The sequence below is a fragment of the Prunus dulcis genome, chromosome 2 (genome assembly GCF_902201215.1).
Source record: "Prunus dulcis chromosome 2, ALMONDv2, whole genome shotgun sequence".
Taxonomy (NCBI): Eukaryota; Viridiplantae; Streptophyta; class Magnoliopsida; order Rosales; family Rosaceae; genus Prunus; species Prunus dulcis.
Genome location: NC_047651.1, coordinates 15,991,385 through 16,006,390, shown reverse-complemented (window position 1 = coordinate 16,006,390; position 15,006 = coordinate 15,991,385). Strand labels below are relative to the sequence as shown.

Here is a 15,006-nt window from a genome sequence, read left to right as displayed (position 1 = left end):
TAATTGTATTTGATCCACGTTTTCAAACATGCCTTATATTCATAGGGTAATACTAGGCACACCACATTTATATTCCACATTGTGTATAGAGAGGTGGTACACAATGTGGTATATAAATGCGATATACTTAGCATTTTCCATATTCATAGCCGTAATTTTGAATTGTCACCAAGTATTTTGAAAATGAAAGAAATGAGCAAAGTAACAAGTTAAATAAAAAAATATAGATATATAGATCAGTCATTCAAATTACTTGCCCATTGAAACAACCCTAATACTATGCTCTCCCTTGCTAGTATATATATATATATATCACATATAATCAACATGCATTTCATCAGGCAAGTACTGGTAAATCAATTGATCATCAGCTAAGTCTCAAACTCTCATTTGGAGGGAGATTGAGATGGTGAGGCTTCAGAGCACGGCAAAGACCCAGGTGATAGAGATTGGCCATGATGCCTGTGAAGGAGTTCCCGAGCCAAAGATTGAAGATCGCCGCCGCCACCACCGCCGCCGCCAGTTGATGATGAACCCGAACCGCTACTGCCTCCTCCGAACTGATGGTGGCGTGGATCATGCAGCGCCCGGTGTTGCACGACCCAAGGTTGTTGGATGACCATGGGTTCAAAAAGTGAGGACAAGTCGTATGTGGCAGGCATGGAGGAGGCAGCCAATGGAAGGTCTGAGATGGAGAGTGGAGGTGGAGTTATGATTGATGGCGGAGGAGGGGGTGGAGGTGGCGATGGAAGCTCCAATGTTGCTAAGTGGGCTTGTAAGTATGAGAGCTCGGCCTGTAGACTCACCACCTGTATGTATGTGCATTATATATATAAACAGTAAATCCCAACAAGAAAAAGAGAAGAGGGCACGAAGAATTACTTATCATCTTAATAAATTCTCAAACTATTATCATATTGTACTTACTTTTGTCCAAACACTATTATTTTTATATAAATAATGCAAATAAGTGAACAAAAAATTAAAATAAGGAACAGAAATCCCACTCAACCTAGCTAATTATCCAAACTAATCTAAAATAACTTAGATTGAATATAAAAATAAACAGATTTTACATTTTTTTTTAGTGTCTGTTTTGAGTATTTTTCCAGTAACAAAAGGACTAGATGAAGTTTGCATAATAAGGTTTCTTAGCTGGAGAAAGAATTAGGAAAATGACATATATGTGATTATATATATATATATATATATAGAGAGAGAGAGAGAGAGAGAGAGAGAGAGAGTAAGATTGATCAAATTGATAATGTATAATATTAGTGGTTTGGTTTGAGACAAATTCAAGGCTTCTTGTCTTTGTTTATACTTAAAGGGTGCTTGAACTATGTGTATCAGAACATGGGATTGCGAACAAAGAAAGGATTCTCTCACGGCAAGGGAAGAAGAATGAACAAAGTTTCTTCTGCACATATATTTGTTCTTGGGGTTGGCGAAGCCTGTTGAATTTGGATGCAGTATCATCCATGTGGTAATAAGGATAAACTAGTTTTAAGTTTTGACTGGAGCTTCAAACCATGGACTACTCTAGAATGAAATTTGGTAACCTGTCTAACATTTCCAAATAATTACCTAATTAATTTTTCTCATATCAGTTCACTCATCATAAAACCAAAACTATAAGTAGTGTAAATTAAATATACTAATTTTTCAAAATAAAAAGATCTGATAACAAAGTTAGTTCAACATATATAACATATTAAAGCATGGGATTCTTCTTTCGAGTCCTCCTTAGGTCTAAGGGGTATTCACATAAGTGTCTCATCACGTCTCTTAAAAATGAGAGACGCTCACTTTTCATATATGACTTTTACGTGAGAGAAAAATACGATTGAAATAAATGTAGCTAGTAAAACCAAGTGAAATAATGAGTTCCGGCGAGAGAGAGAGAGAACGTAATTAATGTAGCTAGTTTTTTTTTAAAATTTTAAAAAGTGATTTAACTATTTTTTTTGTATCTATGATAAAAGGATTTTTATTCACTTTTAATTAGTAAATATTAATATAATATTTCTTTAGTGGTCAAATTCATGGTAGCTAACATCAGAATATCCCATATAATTTGCTGTATATAGGTATAGGCCGCGTCCTCCTGAAACAGAAAAAAAAAATCTATATTTTCACTTCTACACTCGCAAAAAGTTGGCCATCATCAGTGAGAGAGTACTAGATCTACCTTTGAATAATTATTATTATTATAAATGTTCATCTGTACTTTTAATTCTATATTTGGTGATGTGCAGCTGGAAAATAAGGAAACCAGTTTCTGAAAATAAGATGGAACCAAAAAAAAAAAAATTGGAAAAGAAAATAAAACTCTTTCCACTTTTCCCAGGAATTACGTAGACAAAGGAAAATGAGTCTTATCGTCATCCCTAATTAATAAAAAAGATTATTGAAGAAGCAGCAAACCGACCATTTTCCTTAATACCAGCACCAAAGAAGCACAAATTGCACAGAAACCATTTGCATATAGTAACCGCCGACCACATGATTTCTTAATCAAAAGGGCCTCTAGATTTCAGTACTTGTTTCTTCCCACCACCATGTGAATGTGAATGAATGTTCCTATACATTTTATTCTTTTCCTAGTTAAGAACCGCACCAACAAATCCCATAGGCCCGCCCTACCCCAAAATACAGACCCCAATCCTGCCAACAAGCTCATGGTTTGCCCTACATTGAAGAACCCTTTTGGGTCAATGCAACTTGGAATTTATTGAAATCATTCGCCTACGGCTAACCAGAAGGAAAAGGAAAGGGTTTTGGATTCAATTAGAAAAGGGTATTAAAACTAATTTACCCAAAAAGAAAAAATAAATTATTGGTTCTTTTAAGTAAATTAATCATGCACACTCACACAGACACACACACACCTGTTGTTGAAGAGCAAATATGTGAGCAACGCAGCCGTAGACCGGATCTCTAAGCCGGGCTTGAGCCTCGTAGCATATGGTGACGACAGCGTCGAGGCGCTTGTGGACCGGGATGTGAAGAAGAAGCTTGGAGACATTGCTGGCTCCGAAGACCTTGTGCACCGCAGCAAAATGAGCAGCGCCTTGCTCCGAGTCGAAGTAGGGTGCAAATATGCAACCCAGCACACACTTCCTCCTCAAAAACTTGCACGCGCCACATGGGCCTCCTCCTCCTCCTCCTCCGCCGCTGCTACTACTTCCTCCGCCGCCACCCCCACCGCCTCCCCCGGAGCCACTAGGGTTTGTTGCATTCATTATGACGATGACCTTGATTTTGAGGTCTTGATGGTGATTTAATTAAATTGGTGGATATGATTTCCTTGTTTTGATTTAGGTTGAAGATTGTTTGGGGTTTTAGGGGGTCATGATGATGATGATGAGAGGTGGTGCCATTAATGTTTGTGAAGTGAAAAGGAGGAGGAGATTTTGGGGTTTGGTGGGGAGGGGGGTGTGGTTTTATTTTTGTTGTTATTTAGAGAGAGAGAGAGAGAAAGAGAGAGAGAGGGAAGGGATGTGGGTGATAAAAAACGCTTGTAGCTGATGAGATTGAAAGAAAGGAGACTTTAAAGCCACGCGAGAAAGCAAAGGCTTAATACATTTAGCTGTTTGCGTGAAGCAAACATACGATAAAGCCCTAGCTTTCTTTCTTTTTTCATTTCATTTCTCTCTTCCCTCCTTCCTTCCTTCCTTCCTTCCTTGGTCTCCTGAATATTATCTAACAAAATTCATGCTTCTACTTCTCTCTCTCTCTAGCTTGCCAAGCCACATATGCAATATATATATATTTTAGGGGATTTTTTTTTTGATAGTGTGTGTAGATGTAGAGTATATATGTATGTGAAATATATATATATAAAATGGGGGTGGGTTGGGTTGGTTTGTTGGGGGTGGAACAAAAAGAATGGGATTTTGGAAGGTCGAAACGTGTCGAGGGGACTGCCTATATTTGCCAGTCTGCGTGTTTTAAGCTGCGTGGAGGGCAAAAGACGCCATCTCTCTCTCTTCTCTCTCTCTCTCTCTCTCTCTCTCTCAACGTTGAAAATGACTCATTTGTTTTCCTTTTCTATATGAAAAGCCAAAAAGAAGCCTGGGTTTGAAAGTGAGACATAAATGGTGGTTTTTTTCTATTTCTTCTAGCTAGTAAAATTTAATTTCTCTTTTTACTAATTACCACTGGTTGGAAAATTACCTAATGATTGCTCGCATTTTAACTTATTATAAGCCAAGGTTTATACGCCCTAACCCTGTAAAGAAAACCAAATACGATCATTTGAGAGAGAAAGAGAGAGAGAAGCTAATAGCAATAATATAATTGTGAAAGTTGGGAATTGAAGTAGTGGTATGTGTCACTGATGACAATTGAGTGAGTGAACTGGTTAATGTGTATGATCAAATCTAATCGTATTTATACGCCATAAATAGAAAGCAATCAACCATAAATAGAAACCCATATAACATATTACATATTCAAGTAAATTATTCGACCTAACTAGCTTAGCTAACAAAATTCATTACTCTCGAGATGGAAGAAAAGAAAATGGCACGAAGATGCCTACGAAACTAAAATGGTTGATGAGTGATGAATGACGATGATTATTTTAAGGGTGATGGCAATGTGAATGATAATAACAGGATCAATATTATTTTGTTTTTTTCTTCTTCTGATAAATTGATATTTTAAACTATAGAATTCATATGCAAAGAGACGAGCGCACTACTAACTGATCTAACCCATATATGCATTATATCTTCTATTTTACCATCTTTAAACGTCATCATTAGGTCAAGTTCAAAGTCCTTATTATTAGACTTCCATTGAGGTCTTAGGTAGGATCAAATCTTATCGTTTGTCAAGAAACAAGTAAAAAAAGTATACCCAAAAACAAGCCGATCACCTTAGGAAGAAGAAAGATGTAATCTTATCCAAACACTTGCGAATAAAATCCTTCTTAAGCACCAAAAAGTTATTCCATGTGTGCACACTAGACGCCCATAAAACGTGATGTGGGGCCTAAATTTTGTATGGTGAGCTCCACGTTCTTGTATAACTGACAGACCGCACACAGGAAAAAAAAAAAAAAAAAAAGTTTGTCACCATACGTGACCTTTTGTTGTGGAAAATTTTTATGCTTGAAAATTAGTTCATTCTTTCGTCAATTACTCTTTCACTCATTGTTTCAGCTAAAATTATGTGTGAGACTGTTATTGGTGGCTCCTTACGTGTAAGGAGTAAAGCTCTACATCTAAATCTACATCATCAAAAAATGACCATAAGTATCCTTATATAAATTCTAAACACTAAACCTTAAGTCGCGTTTGGTGGCTCGACTTGTATTGAATTGGAGTTGAATTCAAGTCAGTTTTTATGAGTCTCATCTCTCTAAATGGGACTTGTAAGACACAATATGTTGAACTGTTATCCATTTTGATAAGTTCAGTCTCAGCGCACTAAACAACGGTCGTGGCGCTTTCTCATTTTAATTGAAATAGTCCAATTCAATCCCACCCACCAAATACAACCTGAGTTTACAATACTTAAACATTGAACCCAAAATGACCTAACTTCGTACATAACTAAATGCAAGATTAGAACCAAAAATTTATTAGAGGATAAAAAACGAGATAAATAAGCAAAAGTCAGATTTTTTTATAGATAAATGATATTATAAGAGGAGGATTAAATACAACATTTCGAGTACAAAAATAACTGTTTTTAACCATTTGATCATTGATCAGTTCTACATAACTCCCATTCCATGCAAATTATATTAACCTATTAACACAGTAAGCGAGGCTATCAAAGGTCAAAGCCCCAAGTTCGGTGCTCAAAAAGACCCAGCAAGAGCCAGCCGAATCTCTGGGTGCCACGTGGGCAGGAGGTGACCGAGAAAGTAACGGTCGAGTAAGAAGATGACCTCATATTCAAAGTGGGATCCACACGTCCTTCACTTGAAAAGAAAGTAACGTCCCAATTTAATTTTTCTTTTAAAGACAACTTGGATTTTAACATCCGTAAAATAAACAAATAAATAAATAAATAAATTTTCGCGTAGAAAAAATAATATAAAATTTCAATGTGATTGTATCTGCAACAGTTCGTAACGGCGCATCACCGAGCTGCTGCTCCGGTCCAATCCATGTGCTGTGAGCCTGTGATTGTGAAGAGGAGGAAAGTTCCATGAATGCCATCTGATGTTCGACACGTGTCCTGATTTTAAGGTGGTCCTACGGTTGTTGATGATCACTAGCTTACGTTGTCACAGTTGCACACAGATAGAGATGGTACATCTCCCGCGTCCTCTATCTTTTTTTTTAATTATAATTATTTGCTGGATTGTGGGAGTGCACAGGAATTACGACATTGTAGATATCTGTATATATATATGTGCTGCAATTTGTAGTGTTATTTTATGTGCCTTAAGCACCAAATCAACTTAATCAACATCATTACGTTATCAATTCAATAGTCGTAACTAGAACACTCTTTAAAAAAAAGTAAATAATTGAATAATTACAATCATATAGCTTGTTGTGAGTATATTGGCTCGTTACAAATTATTTATACACATAGATTCGTGCTTGAACATCTAGGTTGGCTTTGATCATGAAGGAAGCTCAGGCAAATAAAAGATTATTTGAAAAGGGATCACTTGTATTGCCAAAACGTTTCTAGAATGTACATTTGGAAAAAAAGTCTTTGAATAATTGCTCAAGACTGTCCCTCAATGTCTAACTAGTGTCTTGCAACGAGGCTCACCTAAACTTTTGGTAGCAGCAATGGTGCCCCACGAGTCCCCCACCCGTGCGGTCAAAACCCTCAAAATCTTAAAAATGTACGAAATATTTATGATTAATTAACACTGGCTTGGCTTTGCCACTTTAAAGTAGGAAGAAATGTGTTTTAAATTGCAGCATGTCACCCCAACATGCGGCAACTTAGCTGCTAATTAAAAGCCTAAGAGTAATTATATTTAATCAATGGAAGCGCAAAAGGGAGAATTAAAACTAGTCAAAGAAAAGATTTTTGGACCAGGCTAATCATGGAACTATTATTATTAATCAGGGTTTTAGAGTTGCATGTTAGTCAAACTACAAATGGATCCATCTGTAATATTGTTGACTAATCTGCTAATTAATTACTATTCAGCACTAATGATGATGTATTATGCTAATGTAATACAGTTGTAGAGATGTTGAAAAGGGTTTACTTTGTTGCATTCTCTTTCGGAAAGCAATTGCTAAACTCACACACACTACACATATGCTAAACTCGAACCCAAAACTTTTTCCGAAAAACAATTTTTCCAAACTACTACATAGTGGTCCTTCGCATATCTTAAATTTATTTGGGGTTATTTAGAAATTTATAGGCTAGGCTTGTGCGGCTATAGGTCTCCTTTGACTATATACTTATAGAAGTTCTAGGGAACAGATATTCTCAATTTAAAATAAAATTTTCCCTTCTTCACAACTGTCCTTGTCATTCCGTGTGAAATTTATATAAGTTCCATAAGGGATTTCCATACACCAGTCACATACCCTACGGATTTAATTATTTTCTTAATGGTCTAATTGCCCTTGCCCTAATAATCTTTTGTTGGTTTGCTCTATAATCCTGCCCGGATTTTGTGGATTGTAAAATAATGCATATAACGAGATTAATTAACCCATATATATCGATCATATGCATGTTGAGAGTTTCTCCCACATTTGGAAAATGAAATCTTGCATTTCTAGTGTTTAAAAGATTTCAAACCTCTTTTTCGATTAGTTTTGATTTTGATAATCTAATTTTATCATCGCTATGGTAGCAACTTATTAAGTTGTCATACATCGCCTTAATTCTCCTTACTATGCAAATATTTTCCCTTGTTAATATATATTTTTAAATAAAAGTAATAGTCTAAACTACAGAGGGAGAGAGGAGTTTTCACACACACTACGGTGCCATGAGAGTTCGAACATGAGACTACTGTTCTGCAAATCAAGATTCTTTTCCGCTAAGCCCATCTCCTTAAATGTTTAACTATTCATTTAAGGCTTGTCTTTGCAAAATATAAAGTAGACCAAAAATCATTGGTTTCCATCTAAAATCGATTCTCCTGCAAATCATCACATAGAGGTATGTCTCTTTCGGTTTATGTCAGACCTAAATTGTAGAAAACTTCACTTCGAAGACTGCACTCACATTGAAGTGTAAATTATCAATCAAAATGACCTTGCTAAATGTTATAGCAGTCAAGATATATAAGGATAAGGCAGTAAAAATTAGATTTATGATGATATCAATCACAATAACACCTAATTATCGGTTAATCTACTATTGAAGTTCAATTTATAAAGGTAAATACAAAGCTAGTTATCGATAAATAACTTTAACAAAAAAAACATGCACGTAACGGTGTGTATATATCCTCAGACTGAAAAAAAGAAAGTCCCAGAAAGTGACTTTCCAAATAAGAGGAGCCAAGGGACTGAAACATGATATATAATATCCTACCTCACCTCGATCGCCTTGCTTTAATGTGACATAAAGTGACCTAAGTTTGAACAAGAGCTATATATGTTTGCAATTTTGTTCAAATAAATATATGAATTCAACCAAGTCTAAATTAGAAACCAAGAACATTCATTATGCACGCAGGACAATAACTGAGCTCATATATGTGCTCTTGTTAGGTTTTTAAGGGACAGTATGTGTAAATTGTACAGTATACTGATTGACCTGAGTTGCTGTTTGGAGATAGGGAAAGGGTGTTCGTGTAGAAGAGGGAGGACGGATGAGAAGATGACAAGTGGAAGTCTGTCCCAGAGATGATAAAAAGAAAGTTGCACGTGCCATGATACGATGTATGGGTGTGTGGTTTGCTATTGATTGCTTACATCAACCTTTTTTTTTTCAACCTTGCATGGTTTTCTGTGCTGCAAAAATAAACCCATGACAGTCAGTCAGTGACTCAGAGTGTGTGTGTGTGTGTGTGTGGGTGTTATGGCTTGGCTGATGACTAAAATGACGGATTGAGTAATTTCACTGAATCACTCGCTAGCCTGCGCTTCTGCCTGTACGGTCTACCTGTCCACGTCACCATAAATGAATTTCACTTTTACCACACTCTTCTAATTCCATCACTTCAACATGGGACAGAACTGTACAAACTAGTCTCTTAACCTCGGGGTTATGTTTGCCCAAAAAAACACAAAAAATCTCGGGGTTTTGTTAAGATTAATCGTGTTTGAGTGCGTGATATTGGTACAATTGTTAATGATTGTGTGTTTTATTGTAATTTTGTAAATCTCACATGTTCTTACGCAATTGATACTAGCACAACTTTTTATTTTAATACGAGACAATTAAACTATAAGCTAGCGTTTTCAAATGAATTAAAAAACAATACCAATTTCTTAGGCATTCATGAAAATGTATGAGTCCATGTGGCATTACTGGTAGGTTTATAAGCTGAAAATTGATCACCCTCCCTAAAAAAAATTATGAGCTGAAAAGTGGATTGGAATCAGTTCGAATTTTGGCAGATTGGCAGATTAAATGTAATTGGGTTGAAACGGTATCTGTGCGTGGGCTTGGAATGATGTAGTGTGAGTGGGTTGTAACCCAGCCCAAATAATTTATTATTATTTCTTATAAGTTGAGAAGTTCTTATTATAACATAATTTCGTTGCTATAATTTGAGAAGTGCTTATTATAACTTTTCTATTGGACAAAAGACATCAGGATAAGGAATTAGCTCCAAGTTCGAATCTCATATCCTCTTTTAATCAAAACACAAGTTCACAAAAAATAAATAAAATCAAGACAGATGTCCACACACAAAACAAACGCACGAATTCTAATCATGTAAAGGATGTGTTTTGTGCCGATATATATCACCCTATATTTGTTTACCCAACCAGATCACCGTTGGGTTATGTATTGAAATATTTACCAAATATTTCACAAGAATATATTTAGGTGCACAGCTAGATTAGCAATACATTTAATGAGGTGAATGCTAGAGGCCTGCGCACCATATATCTGAATGAATGTATATAAACTTATGCAAGTAGCTAAGCTGATACCTGTTAACCGCATATGTTTTTGTTTGCTTAACGCAAACTACTCCACTTCTTTTCTGTTTTGACGTGATTTTAAAGTTTGATTCACATATCAACCTCTCTCTCTCTCTCTCTCTCTCTCCCTCTCTCTCTCTCTCTCTCTCTCTCTCTCTCTGTGACACATTAAAATAAACAGGAGAGAATTGAATATATGCCACTATGAATTGAATAAAAGCTTGTCTTATTCGTAGTATTACTTAAATTTAGGGCTGAAGTATGTCCGATTGCAAGTCATTTAAGCCAAGTTTGAAAAAATGGGAGCCTAGTAGTAATATCAACATATATATATATATATATATATATATATAATTCATGTTGTATAGGGAATATATATATACTAATTACGTCACGTATTCTAGACTACTCAAGTCATGTTAATAAATAATGTTAATAAACGAATCGAATTGTGATGTGTCATATTGTAGGTCTGGTTTGAATAGTGTTCTTCAAAGATTATCCTTATAAAAAAATCATTGAAATAAGAAATCGACTAATTACTTAATCATCGGCCTATTCTTTTTAGTACTAAATTACTTGTTCCTTTTTTTATTCGATTACAATTACATGACTACTCATTGGCCGAATTTTTTTGTTATGCAATGCATGTCTTAAAAAATAAATGATTATTATAGAGTGAGCCCAAAAGAGTGGTTTGTGCCGTACACATAGTATATGTATTTGAAAATTTCTGATATATTTTGTATTCGCATGTCTAATTACGATAACTTACAAAATTGAAGTGACAGTGGTGTTTGTTTTTTTCACTTGTCTGCATAGCAAAAGAGAAAATTTAACTGATGGAAATAAAAAAGGAACAACCAGTCCTTCTAGTGACCCACCAGCCACCACCAAAGCTTGCACAATTTGTCATCAATAAAATAAATATAAAAACATATAACAATAATCCAACCCAACCTCTCTCTCTCTCTCTCCCTCTATCATCCTCCTTTATATATACTAAGCTCTCTCTCAGACCCCACAACAACTAATTAAACTGGCCTGAAAAGAAGAAGAAGAAGAAGAAGAAACTAATATCTAGCTCTAGAGAGAGAGAGAGAGAGAGAGATGAGTGGATCATCAACAAATGGAAGCAACAACAGTGGAGGAGGAGGAGGAGGTGGAGGGCCTTGTGGTGCCTGCAAGTTTCTGAGGAGAAAATGCATAAAAGGGTGCATATTTGCTCCCTACTTCGACTCAGAGCAAGGCACGGCTCACTTTGCTGCAGTGCACAAAGTGTTTGGTGCAAGCAATGCCTCCAAGCTTCTCCTGCGCATACCACCCCACAAGAGGCTCGATGCTGTCGTCACCCTCTGCTATGAGGCTCTTGCTAGGGTTAGAGACCCTGTCTATGGCTGCGTTTCTCACATTTTCACCCTCCAACAGCAGGTCAAATCACCAGCTCCTCAAACCTTAATTAATTGATTCATGTTTCATTAATTTCTTTGGCCTTCTAAGCTCAAATTTGTTGACCATTTTATGAGATTAATTAATTGTGTGGAATCTTGAGCATGGGTCTCATGTGGGTCTCGAGTTTTTTTCTGTGAAAGTTTGGTTAGAGCTCAATTCTCACTGTTTCTTGAGATGAAATTGTTTGCTTGATCTCTTCATAGCCAGTGATATTATTGACACTCTAGATTCTAGCCACTCATTGAGGTAAGAATTTGCTGTTATTTGGAGCACATTTATCTCTCTAGCTTAACTCTCATGGGACGAACCAATTTTTATTAGAGAAAAAAATCTTAAAAGTGATAAGTAAATGTTGTACAAATGACAAATCTCGTGTCTCAAATGTAAGCGTGGTACCTATAGCTTTAGTACCCTTTGATCAATTAGTTGCAAATTGACAATTGCAAGCCACTGTCGAATCGAATTCATGGTAGTGGTGGATATTTGTACTAACATGCGCCTGGTGGGTATTTCCATCTACCTGTCATTTCTTTGACAAGTATCACTGTACATGTAATCTTAGACGTTTTTCAAGGTTTATGATTTGTAGGACTAGATCAAGACTGCGTGTTCCACAAGTTTTAAAGTCTTTGTTGCAATTTCTTTGGTGATACATATGTAGTCCATGCTAGCAAACGTGCGCCTGATTTTCTTGGTTTCTGAGTCTAATCACTTGCAAATTATTAGAGCTAGATGGGAGGGTTTGATCTGTCAAAATTACTTGGTCTTTCTTTTCCAATACAAAGTTTGTGAAAATTATGCTAAAGCTTGGAGTTTCTATTTTGTTTCACCTTCTTATTTTTCTCATGAGAGAGAGAGAGAGAGAGGGGTGGCGGCTGTGGTGTATTGGGTGGATGACTTTGGGGGTTCTTGTTGCTTGCCGGAGCTACCAAGCAAACATATTTAGTAATTCGAGAAATATTTAATACACCTGGTTTTGACTTTCTTAATCATGCATTCTCATATTATTGGTATCCCAAAGAAAACATAGATTAATGTTAATCTCTATGCATTAATATCACCTATAGATGATTATTATTGTTTCTCTTGCATGGATGATAAATTTTGGGCCCTACACTCTGTGGGTTTTGAAATATACCAAACCTTCTTCCATTAATCACAAGGAATCGCTTGATGTAGATATATATATTTATCAACACCATGTATTTTCTATTACTTTTTCATGTTTTCCTCTTTGTTTACAATGACGTCTATACAGTAATAATGTGCAGATGTTCACATAGAAAAATAACTCTATATATATATATATATATATATATATATAATCTTTTGCTTTATTTGATGACAACCTGTTGCTTTTATGGTACTAAAATCTTATTCATCATCTGTAAAAAAATTAATTAGATGGTATATATGGTGCATACACAAAATGTTCTAGAATATATATGATCACATTTCCAGTTTCCACACGTCAAAGCCATAAGATTGGAAAGATATTTAGCTTTTGCGTTCGGTAGAATTCCACAAGCCTCTCTGTTAGGTAGGTTGACTACATGAAAGTGTTGCTCCAAATGCATATGCCTCTGGTGATTAAGATAGAAGATATATATCAAACTAGTCCACGTATGTACATGTAAACCTTGCAATTTGACCTAGTTGTGTCTCTTGAACAGAAATTAAATTAAATATTAATTAATATTTTCACCTTATAACACTTTGACTACATCAATATTTACCAACAAGAAAAAAGAAAAAGTGAATTAAATCATCTTATGGTTTGCAGGTACTGAATTTGCAGGCAGAGTTAGCCTATGTTCAGGCCCGCCTTGCAACCTTGCAGCACGCGCCGCCTCCACTGCCGCTGCCTCAACTCGAATGCCCTCCTCCACCCAGAAGCCTTCACTATTCCTCGTCCCATATCAATGTGACATCATCTCCATGCTCAGAGTTTGTGCCAACTTCCAACTTGTTGACGCATTTTGATCCTTTACAAACAGTGCCACACACTGCAGAAATGACAAGTCTTTTCAACTCATTGGATCAAGAACTTATTGATGGGGAAGATCTTCAGGCATTAGCTCGAGAGTTCGTGTGTCGATACTTGCCAGGAGTGAGGTTGAACAAGCCTTCGACTTCTCATCAAAACTTCTAACTCTTGTCAACTGGTCACATCTGATCAATTTTCTTGCCGTACGTTATGGCTTTTGCAAGCAAAGATTTTGTTGCTTCTCAAGTTAATCTTGTACCTTTTTTAGATTTAAAAATGGCTGCCCACATTGCTTGTTCTATAGCTTTCTTGCAACAAACAAACCCTGCATGGTTTTTTTTTTTTTTTGGGTTGTGTTTAAACCAAAATTTCATTACAAAGTAGCTAGAAAAAAATTACAAAGGAAAAGCAGGAATGCTAGAATTAGGGAGTCCTTAATAGTCTCTGATTCCGTACAGAGCTATTATTGGACTGTTAAATTGAACCCCTCATTGTAACCACCCAGCATAATCCCTCATTAACTAAGCCTGGCTTTATATATCTCCAAAGAAGTATACTTATTAGGCCCATTCTCAATAAAAATTAAAAATAAATACTTAATAGGGCCACTCAAGCACAAAGAATTGGAACCCACCATTGCACCCATAGCCACCTATGAAAAAAACAATGCCATGGAGCTAAAGAATTATATTTGCACTGGATCTGGAAATTGAAGATATGCTGCTATCCGAACTGTAAAAAATGCTAGATGACAGCACCCTTTTCCTCTCTTCCTTACTCTAACAAGTAAGCAAGTAAACTACCTTACCGGGAGGGCAATCTTCTCCTATGAGTTTACTGCATTTGCATTTTTAAATATATTAAATTATAGATTTTTTATGATAATAATTTATATAATAATATAGTATATCATTCATGTCTCTATTTAAATATGGTTTTCATCTAATTAATCATCTTAATCTATAATCTGGCGGCATAATATACGAGACAGAAAGCCAATAGCCCATATGAAACGAGGACAGTAGTTTGCCGAAGCCCATGTTTTCTGGAAGGGAGGGAGGGACCCATGACAAAAGTATATATCTTAGTCTTTTTTTCTTTTTTTAAATAGATATAATTAAAAAAAATTAAATCAATAAATTGCTCTAATTAGCTGTACCTTAATTATTTACCAAAATAATGGAATAAACAAAATAGAATAGCTCGTGGGTTGTGTAATTTGAGAGCCCATAAATTAAGTTTAGACCTGGGCCCGGTGATCACTTCTTTAGGGTGGTGAAAATTCTAAGATCCATTTAGATGGAATTTTAAAAAATAAATAAAAATAGAGGCGATAATATATTGAGGAGAGTAACAACTTGTACAACCAAAGCATGAGACCAAGGTCAGGGGATTAGGAAGAAACATAAATATGTTAGATATAATTTATTGGATTGAATTTTGAGTGACTATATATATTATTTGTTTGGAAGTGCTTCTAAAAAGGCTAAAAGCGTTTTATGACAATCAAAA

General features: G+C 35.7%; 2 protein-coding genes across 2 annotated transcripts; one reads left to right on the top strand and one right to left on the bottom strand.

Annotated features, from left to right (window-relative positions):
- Positions 1-207: 207 nt before the first annotated feature.
- LOC117620235 (LOB domain-containing protein 18) lies at positions 208-3,530 on the bottom strand. Its single transcript, XM_034350377.1, has 2 exons — positions 2,892-3,530; positions 208-809 (listed from the first exon to the last, which is right to left on the bottom strand). Exons 1-2 carry the CDS (start codon positions 3,243-3,245, stop codon positions 387-389), a joined length of 777 nt encoding a protein of 258 aa, XP_034206268.1. The 5' UTR covers positions 3,246-3,530; the 3' UTR covers positions 208-386.
- Positions 3,531-11,066: 7,536 nt separating this feature from the next.
- Positions 11,067-13,817, top strand: LOC117620236 (LOB domain-containing protein 19). The gene is made up of 2 exons (XM_034350378.1): positions 11,067-11,486; positions 13,291-13,817. The coding sequence occupies exons 1-2, from the start codon at positions 11,166-11,168 to the stop codon at positions 13,657-13,659; spliced, it is 690 nt and encodes a 229-aa protein (XP_034206269.1). The 5' UTR covers positions 11,067-11,165; the 3' UTR covers positions 13,660-13,817.
- Positions 13,818-15,006: the final 1,189 nt, after the last annotated feature.

What these genes read in the sequence shown, in the direction of transcription:
- LOC117620236 (XM_034350378.1), top strand. Translation starts at nt 11,166, where the DNA reads ATGAGTGGATCATCAACAAATGGAAGCAACAACAGTGGAGGAGGAGGA. An exon ending in TTTTCACCCTCCAACAGCAG is followed by an intron (nt 11,487 to 13,290) that starts GTCAAATCACCA and finishes TATGGTTTGCAG; the next exon opens with GTACTGAATTTGCAGGCAGA.
- LOC117620235 (XM_034350377.1), bottom strand. Translation starts at nt 3,245, where the DNA reads ATGAATGCAACAAACCCTAGTGGCTCCGGGGGAGGCGGTGGGGGTGGC. An exon ending in TATTTGCTCTTCAACAACAG is followed by an intron (nt 810 to 2,891) that starts GTGTGTGTGTGT and finishes ACATACATACAG; the next exon opens with GTGGTGAGTCTACAGGCCGA.